Source organism: Leishmania major, chromosome 36, assembly GCF_000002725.2.
Source record: "Leishmania major strain Friedlin complete genome, chromosome 36".
NCBI lineage: Eukaryota > Euglenozoa > Kinetoplastea > Trypanosomatida > Trypanosomatidae > Leishmania > Leishmania major.
Window position 1 is genome coordinate 270928 of NC_007287.2, and position 27043 is coordinate 297970.

At 60.4% G+C, this 27043-nt stretch overlaps 7 protein-coding genes across 7 annotated transcripts; all 7 read left to right on the top strand.

Annotated features, from left to right (window-relative positions):
- Positions 1–544: 544 nt before the first annotated feature.
- Positions 545–1858, top strand: LMJF_36_0770 (conserved hypothetical protein; the record flags this gene model as incomplete). Its single annotated transcript, XM_001686597.1, has 1 exon — positions 545–1858. One exon carries the CDS (start codon positions 545–547, stop codon positions 1856–1858), a length of 1314 nt encoding a protein of 437 aa, XP_001686649.1.
- A 2017-nt stretch (positions 1859–3875) lies between these two features.
- LMJF_36_0780 (hypothetical protein) lies at positions 3876–7091 on the top strand (the record flags this gene model as incomplete). The annotated part of the gene is made up of 1 exon (XM_001686598.1): positions 3876–7091. One exon carries the CDS (start codon positions 3876–3878, stop codon positions 7089–7091), a length of 3216 nt encoding a protein of 1071 aa, XP_001686650.1.
- A 3016-nt stretch (positions 7092–10107) lies between these two features.
- Positions 10108–11793, top strand: LMJF_36_0790 (hypothetical protein; the record flags this gene model as incomplete). The annotated part of the gene is made up of 1 exon (XM_001686599.1): positions 10108–11793. The coding sequence occupies one exon, from the start codon at positions 10108–10110 to the stop codon at positions 11791–11793; it is 1686 nt and encodes a 561-aa protein (XP_001686651.1).
- A 658-nt stretch (positions 11794–12451) lies between these two features.
- Positions 12452–14332, top strand: LMJF_36_0800 (conserved hypothetical protein; the record flags this gene model as incomplete). Its single annotated transcript, XM_001686600.1, has 1 exon — positions 12452–14332. The coding sequence occupies one exon, from the start codon at positions 12452–12454 to the stop codon at positions 14330–14332; it is 1881 nt and encodes a 626-aa protein (XP_001686652.1).
- Positions 14333–15202: 870 nt separating this feature from the next.
- On the top strand, positions 15203–16582 carry LMJF_36_0810 (conserved hypothetical protein; the record flags this gene model as incomplete). The annotated part of the gene is made up of 1 exon (XM_001686601.1): positions 15203–16582. One exon carries the CDS (start codon positions 15203–15205, stop codon positions 16580–16582), a length of 1380 nt encoding a protein of 459 aa, XP_001686653.1.
- A 1001-nt stretch (positions 16583–17583) lies between these two features.
- On the top strand, positions 17584–18489 carry LMJF_36_0820 (ADP-ribosylation factor-like protein; the record flags this gene model as incomplete). Its single annotated transcript, XM_001686602.1, has 1 exon — positions 17584–18489. One exon carries the CDS (start codon positions 17584–17586, stop codon positions 18487–18489), a length of 906 nt encoding a protein of 301 aa, XP_001686654.1.
- A 3037-nt stretch (positions 18490–21526) lies between these two features.
- Positions 21527–27010, top strand: LMJF_36_0830 (conserved hypothetical protein; the record flags this gene model as incomplete). Its single annotated transcript, XM_001686603.1, has 1 exon — positions 21527–27010. One exon carries the CDS (start codon positions 21527–21529, stop codon positions 27008–27010), a length of 5484 nt encoding a protein of 1827 aa, XP_001686655.1.
- Positions 27011–27043: the final 33 nt, after the last annotated feature.

Genomic DNA, 27043 nt, shown 5'->3' on the forward strand with positions numbered 1-27043 from the left:
TTGCCCGTTTCGTTGGCCGCAAAGAAAACAAAAAGAAGAAGACTGAGGGAGCGGTACAGCGGGCCCATTCTTGTGGATGACTCGCACCACTCATTGCGTCGCTTCTCGGATGTGATTCGCATGACGCTGGCTGCCGCTTTACGGTGTCTTCCTGCTGTTGCCACGCGATACACACACGCACACACACAGACACACCACACACACACACACACACACACACACACACACATGCACGCGTTACGGCATCGTGGGCGGCTCACACCCGATCCTGGTCGTCCGTGGTGCTTCGGTGATAACGCGCATCCAAAAGCTGCCGGTTGCAGACTGTGTGGCTGAGCGCTTCCTATCTGGCTTCACCATCCCGTCCATCGCCTTCTTCGCATGTGCTTTTCTTGAGCTTTGACCTCGTCTGTGATGCTTCCTCTCACCTGGACGTAAGCCCACGCACACAGGATCTATCCGCACGCCCTACTTCTCGAACCGCTCACCCGCGTCGATTCTACAGATTTTGTTACCATTCACTTTGAAGTCAAGTGAAGTCACCATGGCGACGGACCTCGATTCCTTTAGCACGTACATTGATCACCTCATTCTTCTTCTGGCGGCACGCTTCCATGCACCGCTGGAGGTATCCGTTGAGGAGTTGCTGCCCAGCAGCATGAACTTGTCAGCCGAGGCACAATGCCCGTGGGAGCTGGTTGCCTGCTCCGTGCAGCAGGCGCTCCGCACTCCGCAGACCGCACAGGAGCGCCTCCTGATGCGCCATCTAGACGTGCACCACTTCTCGGCGTCGGTGTGTAGGGAGAGGGCTCGCTACATGCAGTGGAAGTTGCAGGAGTGCCGGCGTCGCCGCGGCGACAAGCAGCAGCTCGTGCAATCACCAGCAGTGCCGTCAGCAGCCCGAGCAAACACGAGCTCCACTGTCGCTGCGAGTGCCACAGCCGCGGGCCAGCCCTGCGATGTGGCGTGCACATCTCTTCACAACGATGTTTGCTCTCTCTACAAGCTGGTGCTCCAGTCGCTGCCCTCTACGCTGGGCGGCACCGAGAGCGACGACGACGAAGAGGATGCGCAGGCACCAACGACGTCGGTGCAGTCGTTAGCGTCCGCGAGTGAGCCATCCTCATTCGAGAGAGTTCATGAGGTGTTCATGCGTACGCCGGCGGAGCAGGAGCGCGATGAGCTAGTCGCCCGCGCGCGGGACGAGTTTCTGAGTCAGGTGCAAGCACTGCAGTCCGTTTACTACGAGAAGTATCACCGCTGGATGGACGTGCCGGCAAGCGTCTTGGACCCTCCTCCCGCGTCGAGCAAGCAACCTGCGAGCACAGACGGCGCCGCCGCTGCGTTGGAGAGCGCTGCGCCGCAGCGCGGCTCCGAGAGTGAGCGGGCGGCGTTGCTAGAGGCCCTGGGGGCGGCAGCAGCACCACCGCCTCGTCACAGGAAACAGGCAAATCACGCCAGCAGTAGCGGCGCCGCTGACTGGACAGAGAAACCCCATACCCTTGCCTCCATGCTCCACCAGGTGCAGCTACGGCGCCCTTTGCGCCCCTCTGCCGTGTCGGATGACGTGCTGGAGAGCTTGTACCGCGCGCGCGCCGAGACTGAGGAGGCGCCAAAGAACCTGTGCGTTGCTAGTGGCTTGCGCAGCTGTCCCCCTGCAGCCTCCACCTCCGCAACTCCGTCGTTCGCCGGTGGTTGTGCTGATACCATAACCGCGGAAGCTGTAGCTGTGGCGCCATCATCGTCACAGCCTTCATCCTCCGTGGCAGCGGTTCGCAAGGACACGGTGCCGCCAGCGAGCCGCCGCGGCCGCTGGCAGATTGTCGAGTACGACGATGACGATGATGGCGAAGGATAGCGCCTCGCCATTCATGGCCTTCTTTTTGACTTTCAGGCTCCCGCTATGGAAGTAAAATAACGGCGTTCATGGATACTGGAAGAGAGCGGAGCAATTGTTCTATGGCAGCATGTACATATATGCCTACGGCGAGCGTCTTCCATGCGCATGTGTGCGTTTTTTTTTAGGCTTCGCTGGTACACCTCTCTCTGTCGAAGCCCGCAAAGATGTATTGAATTCGCGTGCCACCATCGACACGCATACAGAGAGGTAAAAGATGCCCGCGCATATCCGAACCTGCCTATTCATGCGCATCCTCGCTCTCCTTTTTTGTTTTTTTTTGCACTTGCGTTGCGCTCATGTGGGCGCTAGAGGCACGTCGTTCCTCTCCCCTCTCGCTCTCCGCGCTCTCGTGTGTTTTAGCCACTGTCTCCCTACGCGCGGAGTTCGCTGTTCTCTCGTGCATGCGTTAGGGCATATATGCTCAGGCGACTGCGACGTGCACGCTGCATTTCGGTCCTCATCATTAGTCGGAATGTGTGAGTGTACGCATGTATATATGTATATATGTATCTATATATATATATATATATGTGTGTGTGTGTGTGGCTCCCGGCACGATTGGTGGCTAACGCTTGCAGAGAGTAGGGTGGACACTTTCCTGCACCGTAGAGAAGCCGATCACATACGAAACGATTAGGACGAGTGCGGGGCATCATCTCTGCTTTTCTACTGCGATTCGCATGGTGGCGGCAAAGGAGGTGCAAGAATGAAAGTAGAAAGTCTGCAATGTATTTATTTTCGCACACACACAAAAAAGTGCGCCTGCATCGGCAGGCGACACGCGCTGATGAGCGCTTTCTAGAGAGCATCTGTGTCACCTCCATGGCATCACTGACAAAGCGAACCGAGCCAGCAAGGATGTTGTCCTCAACAGTTCGTAATTGGTTCTTTTTTTCTTCCCCCTTCCTCCCTCCCCTCCGTCTGCCGTGCGTATCGGTGCGTGCGTGCTTGTGCTTGGCTCACGCTGGGGCGCAGCCTTTCCGCTGTCGCCTATGAAGGGCATAAGGACTGTAGAGTCTCGGTGAGTGAACGTGTACAACGATAACGTGAGCTGACTAGCATACACAACACGCACACGCACACGTATGCGACAGCATCAGAAAAAAAAACAACAAAGGCAAGCATCCTTTTGTCTTTTTGTCCTTCAAGGATAATACGCCGGCGTATTTTCGTGCTCCCCTTCTCGTCTCTTTGCCTAAAACCCCCTTTTTATAGTGTTCTTTTCCCCTCTCGTTGCTTAACGCGCATGTGTGCGTGTGGCCAACACACGCACACGCCCTCTTTGTGCATTGCCGCCACGAGGTTGATGCGACGTCATGCATTTTTTCTCCTCTTTTTGCTTGCGTGTCTTGTTGTTCTCCTCTGACGTTTCTCTATCCGCGCAACACCCACGGGCAACCAACAAGCCGGGGGAATGTGTGAGAGCGAAGAGACTGCGCATCATTGTCAGCCCGCGTTCTTTTTTTTTTGTGTTGTTGTTTGCTGCCCGTCTTTTCATCCAACCGAGCCTTCCCGTCAGAGTGCGGTGCTAGAGAGGCAGGCGAAGAGCTGATTCGCGTGCCCTTCCGTGTACCCCCTTCTCTTTCTTGCCTGCCACTCCGTTGTCTCGCCCTGCATGCCCTCCCTCCCACCCATTTAGACGCACACGAACCACATAAAGGGGACATACATCCGCACATAGAGAATTGAGGCTACACGCATACACACGTACAGACCCACATTGCAGTATCTCGGCAAGTCTTCTCTCACACAAGAAACTCTTTGCTCTCCAGTCTCATTCATCATTGCTCTCGTCGGGCGTTGGCGCCTTCTCCGGCGAGGGCTGATAATGCGTCGCCCAGGTGTGGAGTACCGGTGGTCCCCTTGCTCTGTACACAGACCCTCGCGCACGTCTTCCTCGCCAGATCCGCCGTCTGTGTCGTGCGCCTCCGCAACAGACTGCTGCAACTCGAGCAAGGATGAAATCCCACCGCCGATGTCGACGTTGTCGCTAGCGCCGCCGTCGCTGTCCACCCCGGTGATCGGCGATGCGGACAGCGGAGACGGAGACGGAGCCCAGCGCAGGATGCAAAAACAACGAGTGCTGCAGCGACGAGAAGAGGAAGTGGCGCGTCTCGAAGCCACCTTGGCACGGGAACGCGTCGCCAACGCCAACTCGCTGAACACCCTTCGAGCGTCGCTGCAGCGTGAGCGCCTGCTGCGCACCACGGCGGAGAAGGGGCGACAGGCCGCTCAGGCTGAGGGCAGACACCTGCGCACCGCACTCCGGGCGCTCCTAGCTCAGCCACCAAGCAACAGCAACACCGAACCGTTGTCGTCGACGGTGCCTGTCTCCCTTTACGAAGAGGCGCGCCGCCTCCTCCTGCGGTGTGAGAAGACGTTTGCGGAGCTTAAGGCGCTCCAGCTGCGCTCAACCGATGCCGCTGGCCTCGAGGTACTCCGCCGGTACGACATTCCGGTGCTCGACGAGATCCCGCCCGCGTGGCCGCCTGTGACGCCGCAGCGCAGCGGCAAAGAGGAAGACGACCACGCGCGATGCCGGGCGCGTGCTGGTGGTGGACCGAATTCTACCTCGGCCGCACGTGAGAAGGCTGCTTCTGGCACTACTCCACTCCCGATGGAGGACACGGTGACCGGGCTCGAGATATCGGAGCTGACTGCTCTCTCGCCAGACACACCGTGCAGCCCGAGTTCGGCAACGCGGCAGGTGAGGGCGGCCACAGCTGCCTGTGAGGCGACGGGGACGTGGCGTGGGAAGGGGCGCGTACCCCCTGTCCACACCTCGTCAAACGGCACGGCTAACCCTGATGTCGGAGAGGAAACCCTCAGCGCCGACGGTCGTCGTCGTCCACGGCCCGCCGTCCCCAGTTTCCCGCTGCCATCTTCGGAGACCAGCGCCGCGAAAGTTGTGCAGCCGTGGATGGGGCCCATGCACGAGTTCGCCGGGTCGACGCCCTTTCTTGACGCCACGCCGTTGCAAGAGCTCAGCGCAGAGCACCACACGCGACTGAGTGAGTTGGGGCGAGAGGACACGATTCGCGACACGGATCACCTTCTCCGGTCTCTGGCAGAAGAGATCGCAACGCTGGCGACGAGCCAAGGGCTCCGCACTGCGTCCGAGGTGGCAGCGCTGTGCCGCCGCCGCGGGCTGCACTACGTCGATGCCGCGTTTCCTCCCGTGTCGGAGACGCTTGGCTTTGACAGCAGTGGTGGCTGCCGCGGCTACGATGTAGACCGGCGCACTTCGTTTGTAGTGGAGTGGCGCCCCCGCGACGCCGTCGTGCCTCGTGGTAGGAAAGCTGAGCTGCTGACGAGCGCCGGCATCGACCCCGACTCGCTGCGCTGCGGCCGACTGGGCGACGCTGGTGTTGTTGCCGCCTTGGCTGCGCTCGCTGAGTCTGCTGGTGCGGTGATGAGCGTGCTCGCCAGCACGACGAGCGAGGACGAGGACAATGGCATCTACGTTGTCTGGCTGTGCGTGCACGGCTGGTGGACGCGCGTCACGGTCGACGCGTATCTGCCGTGCGTCATCGAGGAAAACAGACCTATCGACCTGTACGGATGCAGCAGCACCACTACCTACGACCTCTGGGCACCTGTTTGTGAGAAAGCGCTAGCCAAAGTGCTGTGTGGCTATCACCCGCTCTGCAGTCTGACAGCAGAGACGGCGATGGGCAACTTTACGGGAGGACCGGTCGAGTGCTGGGACTGGTGGCACAGGCGCAGCAGCACGGCGCTGGAGGAGATGGAGGCGGCTCTCAACACAAGCGCACGCGGCGCGGGCGTGGTGCTGCTCTCCACCTTTTCAACGGCGGTCCTGCGTGACACATCTTCGAGATCGGTGGCTGTGGCTGGGGCATATGCGGCCTACCAGCGCCTCGGGCTTCGACCTGGCACGTCGTACCGCGTGCTGGCCGTGGCTGATAATGCAGAGGGTGAGCCGATGGTCCTCCTGCGCAACTGGACACGAAGGCGCGAACAGCGGGAGAGCGGTCAGGCGTGCTGTCGCTTTGATGGCGATTCCGCATTCCGCGGTGGTGACCGTCGCAACCTTTCGCCGCGGCGGGACAGCAATGACGGCACTGCGGCCGCGAAGGGATGGCTGGCAAAGCCGCCGTCGCAGTCGAGTGCCGCTTCAAGTCAGTGCGACTCGTGTGTGTGGCTGAACTACACCAAAGAAGTGCTACCCTACTTCGACGGATGCCACGTGTGCTTTGACTGCCGCCGGTACCACGACCTTCGCGTTCCGATTGCGTTTACGGGCTCACGGCCGGCCATTCCAACGCAGCTGGTTCGTGTCCGTGTTCAGGAAGGTTTCGCGAGGCCCCTGTACGGGGTGACGCGCTGCCCGACACGGCTGTGGATCGGGCTACACCAGCCGTTCTCCCGCGTCGACACCAGCGATGCTGCTCCCGCTTGCTTTCCGTGGGGGCTGAAGATGACCCTGGTGGGCCAAGAAGAGGCCCCGGTCCCCTTTGGGGGAGGCGGCGGCTGTGCGCGTCCTGCGCGCCGGTCATACATCTTGTCCGAGTCCTTCTTAGGCGAGCCAAAGGAGCTGCCAGCGGTGTGGATGTACTTGGAACTGGAGCCAGTCGCGGACAGCGCACCTCATCCTGCCACGGATCTCCAAGATGAGGACGCCGCGGCGACAACCACGTCAACAGAGTTCTTCGTTGTGCCGCACATGGAATGGATCGTCAGGAAGGACAGGGCACACACCAGCCAGGATGATGATGGACTCGGCTCTCTCGGATGTGACGTACCCTCTGTTCAGCACCGGCGCAGTGTAGGGCAAGAGGGTCAGCACAGGCGCCTCCACAAGGGTGCGGCACCGCATAGCGACCAAAGCGGCTGCGCAAGTGATGCGGAGAGAGCGGTGTGGCACCAGTGCAGTAATCACCATCCCACCAGTTTAGCTGAACTCTCACTCGGCAACGCCACGACAGCAATCGTGGCGGTCTTGGCAGAGCGCAGGGAGTCGGTGCTAGTGGACGTCGTTGACGCGCCGGAGGAGCTGCGCGCTGCTGTGTATCACGACGTATTGGATCGTATCGACTTCTCTGATTGTTCAGTCGCAGGGGGCAGTGGCCACCGCCACACATCCCACCTGTCGCAAGCGAGCGCTGCTACAGCACTGGGAGAGGTGCGCTGCCAGTTGAATGGACGCTGCATGCTAACGTTTTCCTGGTGATGCTCGCACAGAGACCGGTGGGCGCGAGAGGGCTAGCGGTGAAGCGACGCAACCCGAAGCGGCGCGAGAGATGAGGGCGCGCCACGAGCCTTCGCATTGTCCCTGCCATTCTTTTCCTCGGCTCGTCGTTGGGTGCGTATTGCTACAGTGCCCCGTCCTGCAAGCTCCGCGCTGCGTGCTGTGTTCCTTTTCCCATCGTTGCTGCCTGTTGCTGGCGCGAGGGCGAATGGGTGGCCATCACACAGCTGGACGCGATCAGATCCGCCGCAAGGGCAGTCGCACAATCTTACCATATCCGTGCGTAGAAAACAAAAAGCCCAAAGAGGAAACGACAAAGATCGCCCACGCCATTACTGCAACGATGATGGCCGCGAAGGCAGGCTCGGCGGCAGATATGAAGACTTTGTTAGGAGGCGAGAAGGGGTCTCCTCTCTCAGCAGTCCGCAGACCTATACACACCACGGCGTGTCTTGTCTCGCTTTCACGCGTGTCTCCTAAACTGCACCTCTCCCGCTGGTGTCTTCAAAGCCTCTTCTGACCTTCTTCTCATGCTAGAACGGTGACTCTGCGCTTGCGCCGCACTTCCTTCCATCCTCTGCTTCCCCACTGTGCTAGCGTGACTACCTGCACACCCACACAGACGAACGCGTGGGGAGCCAAGCCATTTGTGGCTGCCAGCGCCTGCAGGTGTTGGCCTTCGAGCAAGGAGACAGACAAGAACCTCACGGTCACCCATGCTCTGTGGGCCACGGTGGCATTCTACAAGCTCATGATGCTCGTGGAGGCGGTTGGTGGCGGCATGCCGGGCAATCTTGTCGTGCTGTGCGATGCCGCTGATGTTCTGGCTTATCACTTCACCCTTTGTGCCCTTCTCTTCTCCGCCTAAGCGCCCAGGTGGCATGCGCAGGACCGCTGCACATTTGCGTGGCTCCGCGATCAGGTGATTGGCGCGATGGCGTCTGTCTTCACCAGCTGCGGCCTCATCGTGCGGATCACCATCAGCCCCTTCCAGTGGCTGCCAAGCGTGTTCCTGTGCGCCATGGATGACGAGCAGGGGGTGGGGGAGGGGACTGCGAGGTGCTGCAGACGCCGTTTATGATGGAACTGGGGTGCTTTGGGGTTATCATGAACGTGCTTTTCAACGGCATCCGGTACTGCGGTATCGAGCACGCACAGTCTCCCGGTGGCCTCTTCGAGGGCCATTGCGATGACCACGGCGCAGTCACGAGGTCGGCGGGCACCATCACTGCGAGAATGGCCACGAGGCCGGCCACAGCAGCGTACCCGCTGGACTTCTCTCCACATAGAATCACCAGCGTGATCGGCAGACATCCCCCTTCGGCTTACTCGGCGTGCGTTCGAGCCGTGCCTCAGAGGCCGAGGCGCCATCGCAAGATGCAAGGCACCACCGTATCGCCCTTCTCCACATCTTCGGCGACTGACTGCCTGCCGTGGGGATAGTGGCGCCAGCTGGCGTGACGGGGGTGAGCAACTCGTGGAAGCACCACACAGCCAGTACATTGCACCGCTAGGTCGACCTGGCGGATCCTATCCTGTTCCTTGTGTATCACATGATCACGATCCACACCCCGCGAGGGACCTTGTCGTGGAGAGGTGTCAGATCGTGATGGACTGGGTGTCGACGATGCTTTCCCAACAGGATTTTACGTGTAAGGCTACTGCTCGACAATGCGGTGGACGAAGTGCACCACTTCTACGTGTGGATGGTTTCGACTCAACTTCTCTGTCCTCTGCGCCACACTCAGTACGTCGCACGACCTCCCCGCCGCTGAAGCGCAGCGGCTCATCAAAAGACACACCGACCGGTGCGTGGCGATGGGTGCGCAGCACTGCATGTTTCAGCTCGAGTAGAGCTAGCACGTGCGCACGTAGGGTGCACCGGTAGCAACGAAGCGTATCTCGGCGTTGCAGTCGTGTAGAACCCAGCGGAAACGAAGCCGCAGCAATCCTGAGTGCGATATCCCTTTCCGTGACGCGCTACTTCGGCTGGTGGCATGCTTTCTGCTGGCAGAACGGCGCACAAAAGGAAGGAGCGCGTGTGGGGTAGATCAGGACGACGGAGGGCGAGCCTGACGAGGAAGAATGGTCTTCTTTGGTTTGACGGCAACGCGTTTTCATGGAGAAGAAGTTGGCATCTCTCTTTTCCGCGTGCTGCCTCCCCCCCCCCCGCCCTTCGATGGCTCGCGTCCATCCTGTGCAAAGACTTGATGAGTGCGTCTCTGTATGTTGGCCTAGGCGTGTATGTGTGTGTGTGTGTGTGTGTGTGGCTAAGCCAGGGCTCGTGCGTCTCCTCTCCCTCCTCCCCAGTCGATCACTCACCTCCTCCTCAAGTTACAGTGGGCGTTTGCGTGTTTGATGTTTTTTTTTCTTCGATTTTATCTGGTTACGTGCGCTACGCTCTCCTTGTTTGAGTGCGCACCTGGTGGCACACATGCGGGATGGTAATCATTCTTGCCTTTGTGCTCTTTTTGCCGCCTCATATGCTCTCCGCTCCTTTTCCCGTGCGTCGCTGGTGTTCACTGTCTCTCTCTGTTTGTTGGCTCCTTTTCTTTTGGTCATGGTGCCCTTGCCACACACACACACACACACACACACACACACACACACACACAAGAAACCGAGGAGAGATGCACATGCGATAGGGCGAACAGCTTAGCTGCTCGTTGCGTCTCTCTTCATTCCCTCTCGCTGTCTTTCACGTTCTCGTTCTCTCATTTCAGCTGGCGTTTTTGCCGACGACACCGCTGACTTGGTTTACGCATTCACGGCCTCGTTTGCTTTGAATCCGCGTATATCTCTAGAGCATAGACCCCTTTCTTCGGCATTCTCTCGCCTAGATGCACGTACACCGACCACCGCGCTTTCGTTTTCTGCGCAAAGATACGCGCGCGGACGCGCGTGCATCGCCCACTGTCCATCAAGGAATACAATTGGCGAGGTCGCCGCGTGAGGAAACCGGCTTCGCTCATACCGACGCGCCAGCCCTATTCGCCGAATGGAGCGGGACAAGCCGCCACCAGCTCTACGCTTTGCTCGTCAGTGGACATTGCCTTCTAGCTCGGCGGGCGACGCCGGTTTCGCTACCCTTGACTATCCGTCGCGGCACACAGAGTCACCCTCACCATTTAGCCGATCACACGTGCCCCTGACGCCATCCCCCGACAGGGCCGGGCGGCGACAACCGCTGGAAGGTTCCCTCGCGCCAGGCTCGCCGTCTCCCTTACCACCCTTGGAGCTCTCAGCGCTCACTTCTGGAGGTGCCGCGCGCCACGCCGATGCCTCACTGGAGCGGACGTCGCTACCTGTGCCAGCAGCTTCGTCGGCAAGCAACGTCGCAGCACGATGCGTACAGCCGATGATGTCAGCCAGTGATGCGGATGGCAAGTCGTTCTGGCGGCGCCAAGCGCAGCGCCTCGAGGCGACGTGTACCGCACTGGAGGAGGAGCTCAGAACTGTCTACCGCGTCTTCGGCAAAGAGGCCGATGGCATCCCTCGTGTGCTGGAGGCGAGCAGTCATACCTCTTTGCTGGCGGTCGGAAGCGTCGACCCTACCTATGAGACGGTGGCGCGGGAGCGCGACATGGCGCGGCTGGAGCTGGCGCGGGAACGGGAAAAAAATTTTCTTCTGCGCCACCGCCTGCGGGAGATGGATGCGGAGGTGCATGGACTGCAAATCCGGCATGCCCGTGTCGTAGGCCAGCAGCGTGTCGGCGATGCATCAAAGCGGGCGTTGCCGTCTTTCGATTCTGTCTCGAACGTCGGTGTGCGTTCCGCGAAACACCGGCGCGCTTCCACTCGCTGCTGCTCGAGCTCTCGCTCTTCGGCACAATCCACACGCGATGTGCGGCGTTCGCCCACCTACTCACACTCTCGCAGCATCACGCGACCGTACACTTCGTCGTCCGCGAAGCGGGAGGAGTCGCCACGACCAACGCCGGCGCCAGTGTCCACTTGTTCTGCCCACTACAGCGACGACTCAAAGGTGGCCCGGTCTTCGACGGCCTCAACGTCGTCCTCGGCATGCCGTGAGAGTGGCCGCCGGGCCGCCAACATGTCTGTGGCAGATCCAGCAGCTTTCAGAAAACCCCATGGTCTTAGCACGCACTCGCCTGTGAAACCGAGCCGACAGGCGACAGACGCCTACGAAGCGGAGGCGCGCGACTTGCTCACATGGCTGCTAAGTGCTCGCCCTTCCTCGTCCTCTCCGAGCCGGCGCCAGTTGTTCCTATGGCAGAAAGGCGGTGCCGGGTCACGCGGGCCAGAATCTGTGCGCCACTCTAACCTTGAAAGTCCACCCCGACGCGTGTTCCACAATGGCTTCTTTAGCGCCGCTGTTGCCATCAGCGAGGGCGAAGGGGACGGTGGTCGATGGGCGCGTGGAACGGCACATGGAGCAGCGAAGGCTCGCCCAGCGATTCGGGATAGTCGATTGCTGACGCCTATTCCGCCGCAGCAAGAGAGGGGCGCCGCTCATGACGAAAAAGCAAGGGGCCACCCCACAGGCGCCGTTCGGTCGTTCTGTGCGATGCCATTGTGGATGCGAGCGACACAGAGCGCTGCGGACCCGTCTCGCGACGCGCTCTCCGGCAAAGGGGCTCCTACAGGGCACGCTGGCGATGGGGAATGGATTGCGTGGCAGCCTCACGTGATAGCACCAAGGCAACAGTCTGGTGAGGCGTAGAAAGCAGCGGCGCTTCTCTTTTTGACGTGCATTCCATCGCCATCGTGCTTTTTCTCGTGCCCTATAGCGCTCGGTGAAAGACCGGCGCGTTGGTTGCATGAGAGCGGCGGGCAGTGGATGCTTTTTCCGTGAGTCGGTGGTGGTGGTAGTGGTGCTGCTGCTGCGCGTGCGCATGATGCATGAGTTATAGCGGCGACGGAAAGGGCAAGAGAGAAGCGGCGCAATTACGCATCAGCGGTGCGTCGGGGACCGTCAGCGAGAACGATGCCACCGACAGCCCCCATGTCCCACCGGGAAGTCGAAGAGAAACGAGACCCTTGGCAACTACTGCATGCCAAAGTGCACGGTTGCGTTCACGCAGAGGTGAGGCGGTGTGTGTGGTGGCCGCTTCCAGAGCCTCGCCAAGGCTGCTGAAGCTGAGGTTAGTGCCGGACAGAAACAAAGGAGGAATGCGATCGCGATGCACGCCGCACTGGAAGTCTGGGGGACGGATACGGTGTGTGTGTGTGTGTGTGTGCGACTGCCTATGTAGGCTCTCCCCTCCCTTAGCCAGCGCTGACCTTTGTGCGAGTGCGTGGCGTCGGACTTCACTCCCCCGGCAGCTGCTCAACGCGTTGCGTCTTCCCTTTCTTTCACTTTGACCCTGTCCGCTTCTCCGATGCACACGCTTCTCTTTCTTTCTGCCCTGGGCGATCCGACCACAGCTAGCGAAGTGGGAGCCGAAGGCGTCCGGCGCCGTGTCGTCTTCTCAGAGGCGCACCCCCCCCTCCTCCTCACCACCATAGGTACAAGTGGCCACACTGCCTTGAGTAAAGAGCACGCAGAAGCTCTCGCGGTGATCAGCGGCAACATGTCCTCGAGCTCCTCAGCATTGGACGTGCCACTTGTAGAGGTCATCTGCAGCTATCCCACCCGCGAGGGGCTATGCGCCGAGTGCCCTGCACTGCTGCTGCTCGTCTACGAGCACGTTGTAGCGGAGCTGCAGGCGGGGCGACGCGCTGTGGACGTGTTCCGTGGCACCTCGCGGCAGGACCACCTGAGCGAATTGCTCGCTGTGCGCTCCTTGTCGGAGCTGTTTGAGCGTCTTTACCCGCTGTCGCAGTCTTGCATCCTCGATGAGAGCACTGCGAGTTCGCAGTTCTGGAGGCAGGCACGGGTGACCTTGGAAGCCGCGTGGGCGGCGCCGCATGACGCCAAGGGGCGTGCCCTTCTCACGCAGGTGCGCGGCCAGCCGCGGTTCCACTTTTGCGGGCCGCGCGACGTCGAGACGCCCGGGGAGGGCTATCCACTGCACCCCGTATCGCTGGAGCGGGCCTTGGCAACTAGCAAGCGCTTCCTCCGCACTGCGATGACCTGCGCACTGGACGGGTCAACGGATGCCCTGGCCGGGCGGCAACCGGAGCTGCGCGCGGTGCTGCAGCTGGCCCACCTTGTTCCCCTTACTCCGTCGACAGGGGCACCTCCGAGGAAGGAAGTCACGCCGGAGGGGCTCAGCTTCTGCATGGTGTCGCTGCAGCAGCGGTGGTGGATACTGGTGAACGCGGCGCTGGAGCGCGTTCTGCTGCTCACTCGCGCTGCCGTGAATGGGAACGGTAACACCAGCGGCAGCAGCGGCGTCACAAAACCGCTTCTGTGGCAGCTGCTGGCGGTGCTGTCTGTGTTGGACACTACGCAATACGTCTTCGCCTTCCCAGAGAGACAGCAGGATCTCGCGGCTCACCATCTTCTCGCACGGCTGTCCGAGGTCGGGCTGGTGTACCCCTTACTCAGCAACGACCGTAAGTGCTTTGTCTTGAGTCCTGACTTCCTGCACGCCATTCACTGGCACGCGAGTGCGCCGCTGTCCCTCACCTTCAATCATCACCTCCTGCGGAGCGCTAGCGGCGTCAGCGGTGCCGGCATCGGCGACCTACGTCGCGAGGACACGGACACCATCATCACCGAAACGAACTTCCGTCTGTTCGCCTACACCAACGATGCCGACCTGCTCAACATTTTGAACCAGTTTGCAGAACTGGAGGAGATCGTAAACGGGAATCTCCACTGCTACCGCGTGACGCGGGCCAGCTTTGCTGCCGCGATGCGCAAGGGCATTACCGCCGCACAAGTGCTACGCTTTCTTTCGCTGCGAGCGCACCCCAGCATGCTTCGCCGGCACGGGGAGCGGGAGGAGAACGGAGACACGGCGTCGCCATCGTCCGCTGGTGGCGCCTCCTCTTCCTTCACTTTTTCAGCGTCCCCTCGTCGTGGGGCTGTTGCGGGTACGTGTGGGAGCACCACCTCCATTGATGCTGTGTCGACGCTTGTGGTTCCGCAGTCCTTCTGCGACCAGATGCGCATGTGGGAGAGCGAGTGTCGCCGCGTAGTGTTTGAGCACCATGTTGTCCTGCTACGCAACATGTCAACGCAGCAGCAGAAGGCGGTGACAGCGTATTTGACTGATGCAGGGGAGGTCGATGCCGTTGTGCACGCCGAGCGCGGCTACATGGTGATTCGTGAGGAAGTCTTCGAGCGTCTTGTCGCACCACTTTTGGGGTAAGCCGGGCAGCGGTGGTGGAGATGGAGGAGAGCGCCGCCTCTGCAACTCTAGGCGTGCTATCTTCTCCTTGTCCTCTTTCCTTTTGGTTGCCGGTGCAGAGGACGGCACTGCCTCGCCCCTCCCCCCCCCCCACACACACATACACGTACACATACACAGAAAAGCCGGACAGAGGATTTTGCCGCTCGGTCATTGAGGGGCTGTAGCCAACCATGTACTGCGATACGTTTGACATGTGCGCCAAGCTCCGACCGCAGTGCGTGGTGCTTTCCCATTTGCTCCCTCCTCCCTTTATGCTCGTGATGCGGGGTTGCGGTGCACAACACACTTGGGGCGCCAGATACCGCTCTTCCTGCGCTGCCTAAGTTCACTGACGCTGGCTCATCCTTTTCATTCGTGTTTCTTTGTTTTTGCCTGACATCTCACACTCTGCAACACACACGCACACACACACACACACACACATACACACACATACACACGAATGCTCAAACCTTCGCTGTTGTACCTCCTCCCCCCCTCCCCCCCATACCGCCATCTTTGCATAGGTGGGTGGCACAGCAGTCCCACGCGCTGTGGCTTCGTCATTGTCGTAATCCGACGCGTTTTAACACTGGCGCACTAAACAGGAGCGTGTCTCTGTAACGCGCGCACGTTCACGCCCCCGCTCATAAGACGACGTCGCTGTGCACCAGCAGGCACATGCTGGTCTGCTTCTCAGCTTCTGAACGAAAAAAAAGGACACCGCACAGGCGCGCACACACGAAGCTCGCTGGAACTCTGTTCCGCGTTTGACCTTTTTCCCCTTTTCGCTCCTGTCGACCCCCGAGGAGGTTTTGATACACCCTGAGCACCTTAGCGTTCGGCGAGATGATGCGACGCGGAGCCCCCGAGTGGTTCACACAGGGCAAAGCGCGTGAACGGTTTCACCGGTACTGGCCGTGGGCTCTCAGCTCCATCTGCGCCGGCCTTTATCTCTACAACGGCGAGCCCTTCGAGGACGCCGCTGGTGCCATCGTGACAAAGATTCGGCGACCGCTGCTCAAGACGATGGAGTGGGTGGAGTTGCACGATGTGGATCCAGAGACGATGTCGTTGGAGCTGCCGCCAGACATGCTCTTTGGCCCGCTTGAGTTCCCGAAGCAGATGCGATTCCTTCTAGCGGCGCTCAGGGCCGACAACGAGCTCGCCGACGGCTATCTGGCGCGAGTGATAATTGATCGCATGGATTTGTCCTTGGACCCGCCAATTCTGTCGGAGGGCGACTTCCTCGCAGCAGGCGGCAAGGAGCTTCTCGACTTTAGCGTGGAGGACTTCACCGGAACTAAAAGCCGCGCCCAACGCAAGCACATCTTCTTCCAGCCCGACCAGTTCCTTCAATTTATCAACATCATCGCTGCCTACCCGACACTGACAGAGTACTTTGTGAACGAGAAAGACGGCGTGGAGCTGGTCTTTCAGGCTTATCGACATAGCAAGAACCCCTACGCCTGCGTGATGGCGATGCGGTCGTTGACCTTGTTCTCATTCACCCAAGCCGTCGACGGCACGGTGGAGCGGCGCATCTTGCAAAGCAACGGCGTCAAGACTATCGTGGACGCGTACAAGCAGAGCACCGGTGACCCGACCGAGACGCGCTTCCCCACGTTGCTTCTCTCCTCCATCATGCGCCACTACCCTAAGGAGGGCGGCAAGGAGTTCATCGACGCTGACGGCGTCGAGGCGGTTGTGAACAATCTCAACATTGCCCGTTACAAGGGTATTCCGCAGCACATCCGCGTGTTGCACGACGCCCAGCGCCTCCCCAAGCAATCGATCGGCAAAAAGTCGGTGGATGCGCGACTGGAGGAGGCGGACTTCTTGGGCGTTGCGATGGGTCTGTTGGACACCTTTCCCGAGTTCTACGAGGCGACGGGCGACCTTCTAAAGCTACTGACGAGGGTGGTACCGGCGCACGCCGACCCGCTAGAGCTGCTCGAGTACCGGGCCATGCCGATCCTCTCGAAGTACTACGTGAGGTGGCGCGAGGACCAGAGCTTTCAGACGGACGGCACTCGAACACTGGTGGCAAAGCTGTTCGAGCTGATGCTGAATGACAAGACGTGCCAGCGGTGCTACGATCCGTCGGTGGCGTCGTATGAGCTGCTGGAGTGCCTCAGGACCGCCAAGCTGGCCGTCAAGGATGAACAAGAGAAGCGAGTGATGCGATTTCCAGATCCGCAACGGCAGCCGGCGAGCGCCGCAGCGTAGCACGTGTCCTCTCCAGGCATGCACGCCGGCACGTTGGCAGGCGCGTGTGCGTTTCTCGATCAGGCAAACGAAAGCAAAGATGGCCTCATCGCCAGCACATGCCATGCATAACAGCCACGCAGACATACACTCTTGTCATCGTTTAACATTCCTCAAACTCCCTTCACAGTCCCCCTCCCACCACATCCATCTCTATATATCTATATAAGTGGCAGATGTTGTGAGTTGGTGTACCCTCCCCCCTCCCCCTTCACACTCAGCACCGTCATTCTGTGGAGCTGGGGAGGGTGACGCCCCACGAAGGAGTGGTGCGAAAAATCTGAAGCGATCCTGGAAGCGCGACATCGTCGTTGTCGACCGACGTTGCGTACTTACCGAGAGCTCCGGGCAACCTCGTGTGCTGTACTAAAGGGGCCAGCTTCTCATGGAGTACGATGTTCACCAGTGGCTCTTTTCTCTTCTGGCCTGCCACGTAGCTAAGAGGGGGCGGGCGGGCTCAGTGTTTCTGGTTGCCATGCACTCACCTGGCGTGTGTGTGTGCGTGCGCGTCGCTTCGTTGCGTGCTTGTGCGTCACTGTTTGCTCGTTGGGCCCACTCCTCTCTCCCTCTCCCTCTCCGTTCGTACTTCCTTCTCCATCGAGGGATGCAATGTGTCGCCCCGAGGGCGTGTACCTCAACGGTGTTGTCTCTGGACGCGTATGAGTGAATGTGTGTCTGCTTGATGTGCACGCCTGCGTGACCGCACTGCGCGTAGCCAACTTAGAGAGGCTGCGTCCTCCATAATCGACTGAGTGCACCTACGATCGACCATTTTGCGCTCTGTCATCTGCACTCCTGCTATCACTGCCACAAAAACGGAAAGGGGAAGCGAGACGCACACTTGCTTCCTTGGCGCGATCCCACGCCTGCCTCGCGTGTGCGTGTGTGTGCCGCACCTTTTGCTTTACAGCACGAAAGTCAACACCATAGACACCTTTCCTTACACGCGCACGTCCGCAATCATGTCCACAGAGGACGCGAGCATTGCCTATGCCAAGAAGCACAAAATCCACCATCTGTTCGAGCTCATGGCGACCAAGGTGCTGCTGAACCGTCCCGAGAACCCCTTTGCATACCTTCGCAACCTCCTCAAGGACGTGGAGGAGTCCGAGAAGAACAGGGTCCCGTACGATCCTACGGAGGTCCACTTCAACAACGACGTCGGTGCCGCAGCACCGGCGGCAGGAAACAGCGGCGGCAGTGGCGCGGCGGCTCCAGCAGCGGCGCTGACCTCTGCGAAGAAGGAAAAGAGAACCGTGACGCTAGCCACCTTCGGTCTCGACCGGGCGGGCAAGACGTGCGCCCTTTCCGTGCTGGAGAGCGGCGAGGCGGACAAGAAGTACACCCCGACCGTCGGCTTTGCCCCGATCAAGTTCCCGCTGGACGACTACAACTTGTGCGTCTTTGACCTCGGCGGGGCCGCCAACTTCCGCGGCATTTGGGTGCACTACTACCACGACTGCTTCGGTATCGTGTATGTCATCGACTCGGCGGCCAGCGATGAGCGGGTGGCCGAGTCACTCAAGGTGCTGCACGAGACGCTCCAGCACCCGTACGTGAAAGGGAAGCCACTCTTGGTGCTCGCAAACAAGAAGGACTTGCCGGAAAGCCGCGGAGTGGGGGTGGTCCCCCAGGGCTTTCTCGAGGAGGCGATGGGGGAACCCGGTGCGCCGCATCGCGTGCTGGCGACGTGCGCCATAGAAGATGACCCGGTTTTGGTGGAAGGTATTGAGTGGCTGCTGGAGGCTGTATCGAAGGAGTACGACACACTGGCGAAGCGGGTGGCGAAGGACAGCAACGAGGTGAAGAGCGAAAAGGCTCGCCAACGGGCAGCCAGACTGGCTGCGATTCGCGGCGAGGACAGGTGACGAAGGCCTGGGTCTGGGGAATGGTTCTACGGTGGTCTTCCCGAGACCTGCTGCTGACTCCTTGCCGTCGTCACCGTTGGTTCTTGCTTGGTTTTCACTGCACGAACCATGGAAGCAGTGTGCCTCCGTGTTGGGGTCCGTGTGTGCATGCGTGTCCGTTTGTACATCTCTCTGTTTCACGGTTAACGATAGATGTGTTCGAGTGCGAGCGTCGCTTGGACCGGGTCGCTTTTTTTTGTTGTCGTTTGTGTGTCGGTGTGTTGCTGTCCTGCTCTCTCTTCCCCACTGGGTGGAATGAAGGGGATTCCCTTGTTATCCCTGATTTGCCGCGTCGCCTACCAGTGACAGCGGCAGGTGCGCGATTGTTGTTGTGTTGTAACCGTTCTCTTGCATAGCCATAGCGTCTCCCCGTTCCTGAGACGTCCCCATCCCGCCTGTGTGAGGTACGTTTTCCGCTGCGGCTGCGGCGCAAGGGACGGTAACGAGGGCATGGGTGCCTCTTCCCACAAAGCGGTGCGTGATTGCATTTGCTTTTCCATTTGTCGGCAAACCAGATGCCTTTCGGAGTCTGCCTCCCCCCCTCCCTCATGCAACGGGGGCTGTACGGGAGGGAGAAGATCCAGGTGACATGGAAGGCATGTCGAAGCCAGCGGGATTTTTCAACAAAAGAGAAACGGAAGGAAAAAGAAAGAGAGAGGCTTCTCTCGCGTTGCGGCTGTAAATGTTTCTCCGTGTGTGCGTGAATCCCCTTTCTTTTTACCTGCTCTCTCCGCGACGTCTTCGTTGCGCGCTGCTGCGGCGCCGACGCGTCCTCTCATGCAACCAGGAGGACGAGGCGGAGAGCCGCATCACGTACTTTTTTGTCCAGCGTACGAGGAGCGTGCACCTGCTGCCTTACCATGCAAGCTCAACACCTTTCACGATCCTTGCAGAGCGTGCTGCCGTTGCTCTCAATTCCCTGCTCCCAACGCTCTCTTTCAATTCCTTCTGTGTCTTGTTCCACTTTCATCACTTCTCTCACCCCCTCCCGACGCTGTCGACAGCAGGGCAGGAGCGCTGCATGTGAACGCCGCGCTGCAATCCACCACGCACATACACGTACAACAAGCCCCCACGCGCACCTTAGGTGCGAGTACAGGCGCCCGGTGTACACTCGCGCTCAACAGCAGGCAAGCACCGGAGCCGCCGCACACTCTCAATATACATACAGAGAAGGAGTGCGTCTTCTACGTAGCAGCAGGCAGGGCTCTCCTACAGCCGTCGGTGCGAATCTCTTCAAGGGCGAATCCGTTGTCGGAGAGGAGGAGGAGTGCAGAGACACGGTAAACAGGATCGGCTGTCTGTGCCGTTGTCCACAGGCGGCATCGAATGTGCAAAGACGGAAAGAGGGGAGGGAAGTTCGACGCACACGCACGCACAGGACACAGGAGCATCCACGAAGTGACGAAAAGACGGACCGCGAATGCGAAGTCGCTAGTGGGGGAGGAAGGCACATTGAAGCAGGAGCGGCTACCTTCGCTATCATTGCATTGCTTGACGGACACAGCGCCCCCCCCCCCTCTCGTCTTCCTCTTCTTTTTGTAATTTTTTTTTAGTTGTGTGTGTGTGTGTCTTGCCGCCTTTTTCGTTTTCGCGTTATTCTTGTTTCACCCCTATCAATCCGCTCTTCTCCTTTGCCGTGTTAACCTCGCTGCATCCCCTTCCACTGATCTGCTCGCCGACTTCAGCATTGCCGCCATTGTTTCTTTTTCCCTAACTCTGCCCCCGTCGCCGCGCATCGAAAAACTGTGAAGTTATCAGGTATACACGAACACACGGACAAGCACTGATCCCCCTCTCTCTCCCATCACACATAAGCCGGTACTATACGTGGATCTCGTGGACTAGCTATCCTGAACCTGTCGCTCTTTCCTTCATTGTTCGTTTTGTTTCTTAATATTCTGTTATTTCTCTCTTGGTGGCCCTGGCTGCACCCTTTTCTTGGTTGTATCGTTGTAGTTGTCTAGTTTTGAGGTCACACATATCCGCTGCGTCACCAACGCGGGCTACTGACTGCGCTGCTGCACCCTTCTAGCATTGCGGCCTGCGCAGCGTACCGTTGCCAGGCGCAGCCCCACGTGGGTGCTCACACGTCGTGCATGCGGTCCACTCCATTTCGACGCTGTTACGTTTTTGTGTTCTTGAACCCCTGCTATCTTCCTTCACCACCACAGCCTCACTCACTCCGGTCTTCACGGCGTCGACTTCATAGACGCACGCACTCTTGTTTCTCTTTCTTGCTCCGCTCCGCCAGCACGTGCGCAAACAAAAGGCAGAGGGGAGGCGAGGGTGCACATTCTCAGCCTTCGCCGTGGCTCATACCCTTCCTTCTCAGTTTCTCTTCCCCCGCCCTCCTCTCCCCTCTCTCCTCTTCTGTTCTTTCTCTGCCGACTTCATTCTGCTCCCTCACTCACCCCCCCCCCACCCTCGTGCTCTTCCTTTAGATTTACAAGCAGTTTCTTTTTGTACTTCACTCTGCTACCTTGAAGTGCTCGTGCTTTGCTTTAGCCCTTTTTCCTTTTCGTTTCGTGTACTCAGCCCCTCCTCCTCTTCTGCTCTCGTTTGCTTGTTCCCCCTCCGCCGCTTCACGTGCCTCTCTCCTTACCTCTTGTCTGCGGTCTCGCCGGGGCGGCGTTTCTTTTCCCTGTGAGGTCTTTTCAAACGCTTAGACATGCCAACCTCTTCGCAGGCTTCAGCTTCGTCGCGCCGTCCCAACACCACGAAGCCGGGGCCGCCACCACGCGCCTCCAGCTCCGCACCTCCGCTCCCAGCGCGCTTCCCGAGTCATGTGCAGGCTCAGCTGCCCAGCGCCACAACGTCACGGCGCGGTTCAGCAATCCCAGAGCTGATCGGGACACGACGCGACTCCTCCATTGGCGCCACCAGCACAAATCCTCGTCTTCGGGGCGGTAGCTTGATCGATGCCGCCGCAGCGCAGCGCAGCTCTTCGGCTTCACGGAACCCGATCGACTTTGCCTCCAAAGAGAGCCAAGAGGCCATGAACCGTCTGCGCCGCCTCTTCTTGCCAGTGATGATGCGCGTCATCCTACGGTTTAGGAGACGCTCGCGCTGGAAAGACGGGCAGCCGCCTCGGCAGTACACTCCGGAGTCGGTGGTTGCCGCCATCATGAGCACCAAGTTGCTTCTTGCGGACTGCCCGCAACGAATGGTGGAGAGCCTGGCAGCCGGTGCCACGTTCATGTCGCTCACACCAAAGGAAATCATTGTGTACGCCAACGAGTCGCACGTGTCGTGTGGCATTGTGGTGCTGCTCTATGGCCAGTTGGAAGAGCGGCGCCCCGAGCCGGGTGGTAAAAAGTCAAAAGCGGGCGGCGGCGGCGGCTCCACGCGTCCCATTTGCACGCAGCCGCACAGACTGCACAAGGCCATGAGCGTACTCTGTTTGATGCCTGTCATGTGCGAGGATCGCGCCACGTCGTTCCTCGCTACTCGCGAGAGCGAGGAGGCTGATGTCGCGATAATCTCCTCACGCTGGTTCTGGGAGGTGACGTACAGCATGGTACAGGCGTCGCTGACCACCGCCGACGTGATGGGGCGTACGCTGCGCGAGGTTGTCCTGCCCCATCGCCGCGACCTGCTACTGGCCGATTACTTTCCCACCTCCGTGGTGCTTCTCCGCTCGTGGATGTGGTCCATGCTGACGGCGAGCGACCGCGTCAAGTTGAGTCGTTCCATGGAGGTGCGCGTTCTCTCCGTCGGCGATGTCCTCTTCGATGAGGGCGACTACTGCCCATACATCTATGTCGTGCGTCGCGGTGCCCTCGCTGCGATCGTGAAGGGCGAGACGCTGACGGTGCTCGAGGCTGGCGCCGCTGTGGGGGAGGAAAGCGTCCTGTTTCACGACAGGCGCAACTGCAGAGTCGTCGCGGTCACCGTGTGCGAGCTCTATGCTCTGCACGCGCACCACCTTCTGCGCCGCTTCCTCAAGTACCCTGAAAGTGCCCGCCGCATCATTCCGGCTGCCATAGAGCGGCAGTTGTGGTGGATGGAGGAGGGCCGAACGCGCGACGTGTTCGGGCTTGTGTCCATTTTGAGCGGTGTACCATGCCTGGGACACACGACGGACGCCATGCGGGAGGAGATTGCGCGGTGCGCCTCGGTGCTGATCCTCCCGCAAGGTCACACGGTGGTCTCCACAAACACACCCTGCACCTTTTTCTGTGTTATCGGCCGCGGCTTCGTGACGCTGATAAGCTCGATGAAGACCGCCGCCGTCGCGGAGACGCCATCGAGCGCGAACGGCATTGACCGCAGAAGCGAGTCGCAGCCGGTTAGGCGACGCTTCTCGGCGGTGAAACCGATGGGCATCCCTGCGACCGAGATGCGGCGGGAGTCTCGCAGCGCCGGAGACTTCTTTGGCGAGCTATGCTTGAAGCCGCACCTGTGGCCCTATGACGTGGTGTGCGACTCCACAGTCAGCCTCTGGCAGTTTGATCGGGAGGCGGTACTCAGGGTGCTGGAGAGGAACCGCGCCGATGCGCAGGCTTTAGAGGTGTGCCGGCAAGGCATCGTCCTCTACCGTACCCAACGCGGCGAAACTAGCATCATCGACGGATTTGAACCTCCCGCCACCCCCAACGCATCAGCGAATGGATGGCGCTCGTGCGTTGGCGGTCAGCGCAGCCGTGCGCAGTCAACGGACTTTGCGACAGCGCCTCCAGGAGCGCGCAGCAGCAGCGCTGGCAGTCGCTCAGGTAGGCGTCTCTCTTTGTCGCATGCTGCTGCACCAGAGTGGTTTTCAAGGGGGTCGCCCTCGGAAGGCCCCACCCCGCGCGGAGGCAGGCGCGCGGGTGTGGACTGGACACCTGAGCAGTGGACCACGTACGCCATGACGCGGCTGCAGGATGGGCTGCGCGCTGAGGACGCGAAAGAGACCCCGCCCGCGCCCTCCCGCGAGCTGCGTGGCGTCGACAAGGAGGTGGAGAAGACCATGAACGAAAAGGTGCTCCAGCTTGTTGCCGTGCAGCCGGAGACGCCACCGAACCCGGCTGACTGCGACATCAGCGGCGACTCGAGTGAGCTGCAGTCAATCATTGTGGGGCAGCTCTTCCTAATTGTGACGGAGAAGCAGTCGAGGTTCCTGCGACAGGTGAACGACAGCAACGTCCGTCTCATCACTGAGGACGAGGATACGCAGCTCGTGGGGGTGCTGAACGACAGCCTCGACGATATGAGCGGCATGGATGCCCTGCACAACTCCGAGGCGCTGGTCGAGGTAACCGAGGTGATGCAGCTGGAGAACATCAGCGCGTCGCCGCTGGAAGGCAGTCATTTTCTGCCGCAGCGCGCGATGCCGTCGTTGTCCGCGCATGATTCCACTGATGTTACGGATTATATTAATCTGCACCGCGTCGACGATGTCCTCACCGTCGAGGCCAGCGGTGGCGCGTTGGCGGGGTGGCCCATGCCGAACGCATCAATCGGTCGCACTCGTCGTTCCACCAGCGTCGGCGCGCTCGGCGAGGCCAGCGGCGTCATGGGGGCATCATTGAATCCGCGCACCTCCCTCAGTCGCAGCCACTTTGTGCGTCCGTCATCTGCGGTGCCGCCGTCGCCGCGCTGCGCCAGCGGACGCGATGACTTGGTGTCACCGGGGGCTATCGGTGCCATGCGCCCCGCGAGTTCTAGCGAGCCTCGGGTGATGCCACCCGCGCGTACGCGCCCCACGAGCGTGGACTTTAACCAGCTCAACAACAAGCTCAGCGTCGATCGCTCCGCCTCGATGCTGGACCGCTACGTCAAGATTGAGGATCAAAACTACTTCGACAACTTCGTCAAAGTGCTTCCGCTGCAGCGGGACGAGATGTGGGCACCGGATGGCGTGAACACGGACAGCGAAATGGGCACCGGCTCTATGGTGCTCCTGCTTCTCCACGTGTGCAGGTGCGACTACTTGTCTGCCGAAGTGATGCAGCGGTGCGCGCGGCCCATTGTGAAAGTGACGCTGGGGGAGCGTGTCCTGGTACGTACCTCCGTCATGGGAAACTGCACGGCACCGCGCTGGCCGATCGAGCACTCGTCGTTCATTAGCTTCGTGCGGCGCGGCACCAACATCGTCTTCTCCGTCTGCGACGCGGATGACGAGAGTCGCATTGTGTATCAGGCCTCCTTCTCGACGGCGAGTATACACGAGAACGGCGGGGTGGAGCAGAGAGCCATGTCGCTGTCGGAGCTATCGGTAGCAGGCTCCCCCGTCAACGCGGAGATGGACGCCGATGCGAAGAGCGCCGAGTCGGGTGCCAGGATCCAGAGGGGCGCAAAGAGACCGCGCATGACAATGACCATGCTAGCGGTGACAGCTAGCAAGTACAAGGCGCTTCGACAGTACCTCGAAACGAGAGAGAAAGTGGCCGAAGACCTGCCGGGGACGCCGGAGAACACGAAGTTGTTTCTGCAGGTGATGTCGGTGGAAGGCCTCAAGCACCGCATTGAGGCCGCTGTCACCGCTTTCCTCTACAACGGCGCGGCAAGCACGACAGTGTTGAAAACCGAGCGTGTGATTCCAAAGACACGCAGCCCCGCCTGGCCCGGGGAGACGAGTTTCGTCATCATCTCCGGCGAGGGCGGTATCTTGTCGTTTGACCTGCAGCATAGGGATGCCGTCATCGGCACCACCGAGATAACGATAGACGAGCTTATTTTTGGCGGAGTAGGGCTGAGGCGGTTGCCACTTCTTCAGGCGCAGACGGGCAGGCTCGTGATCGGCCACCTCGTTGTGGGCGTCCTGGGCGCGAGGCTGGGGGATAGCGTCGAGAGCCGCAACCGCGACTGGGTGACGCACCTCGCCGTGGAGAAGCTCTCGCTAGCGAGGGAGGGTTTCTCCATCAACCCCGATCCATTCATAGTGCTCCGTAGTGGCACTGGGGCAGAGCTGATGCGCACACCGCTCGCCTTCAGCGCCTTTGAGGCCTCATGGTCGATGTCCGAGGCCAGCTGCCTGCTGCAATGCCCGCGTCTCTGCGGTAGCACGGTGTCGTACCAGCTGGAAGTGTGCGACAGCGACGCGAAGGAGGTCATTGGCCGCGCGACAATCCTGCTGAGCGATCGCGGCCTTGGCCCGGACCATGTGCATAATCTCTCTCTCGATCCGCCCGGGCGCGGTGTAGTGCGCCTGCGCAGTCTTTGCCTCCCTGTCTTAGAGCTCCCGGCGCGCAGTGCAGCTGGCAAGGCCTCGGCGGCCGCGGCTCTCTGCCCACCGTTCTCCTCTCAGCTGCACCTCTCAGAGCCCGCGACACTTCTGTTGCTGCACATGAGCGGGTGCGCCGGTCTGCCTGGCGGCGCGACGGTGGAGCTTCAAATAGACGCGATCGGCACGCTTTCTATTGATGCGCAGCGGTACTTACGCACCGCTGTACAGGAAGCGACAACGGCTCTGCAGTGGCCCCTCTCAAAGGCGAGCGTGCTGCTGCGGATCCCGTCACAGGGGGATGTCGACGACCGGGCTGCAGAAGCGGTTGGTCTCCGCCAGTGGCAGTGCCATCACCAGTGTCACTTCGCTGTCTACGACGGCGTCGTGGACGACGTGAGTCAAATTGGCCAGGTCGCTGTCCCGCTTTCGCAACTGCTGAACACCGCGTTGCACACGTATCCCCTCTTCCCGCGATGCATGGACGCAGACGGGGGAGGTTTAGACCAGCAGCCATCCGTCGGCACAACAACGCGTCCACGCGTGGCGGCCGAGAGGACGTTGGGCAGCCTGCAGATCTTCACGCTGCTCGGCTCCCTCGACCGCCAGGCGAGCGGGACGGCGGAGCAAGGGGCCGATGCGCTGCTGACGTCGATGCCCGCCGTCGGCGGCAATGCACCGCCAGATCAACTGCCGTACTACAATCCGGAAAGCGCCGATATCGCCGCCGCGAGGCCGGCTTCCGCCCTCCCCACCACGGTGGTGCTGAGTGTCAGCAACATCTGCGATGTCCTGCCGAGCGCCTCAGAAAAGTATGTCCAGCTCGTGGTGCGTCACGGCGCCACCGTTGTCTTGTCAGTGGAGCGGCAGATGGGGGTGCTCAGCCACGCCGAGTGGAGTCCGACGGAGGCGTCGGCCGTGGTGTCCTGCGGGGCGCTCCCGGCGGATGCGGCACTCGTCGTGGAGCTGGTGGCGATGGATGTGGTCGAAGGGGTGAACGGCGAGGAGGAGGACGGCATCACCTCCTCAGCAGCCGGTGCAAAGGCGCAGTCGACCGCGAGGGATAAGGCGCGGCATCGCACTATCACCAATGGGAGCGCCTCTGTCGCCGACCTGCCACTCGGCCATGCTGAATTGCCTGTATCAAGACTGTCTTCCGTCAAGGCGGGTGAGGTGCGGGTGGTGACACTGATGCTGAGTCGTTCTCAGTGCTCGTCCTCCTTGCCAGACACGGCGGGGCGTCTTCCCAGGGTTGCGCCATCGATGCGTGCTCTAGAGGATGCGCAGGTCGTCTGGCCGACCGTCTCATTCTGCATCTTTGGCAACCGCGCCTAGGCAAGCTTGACACAGCGTGGCGGCAGAGAGGTT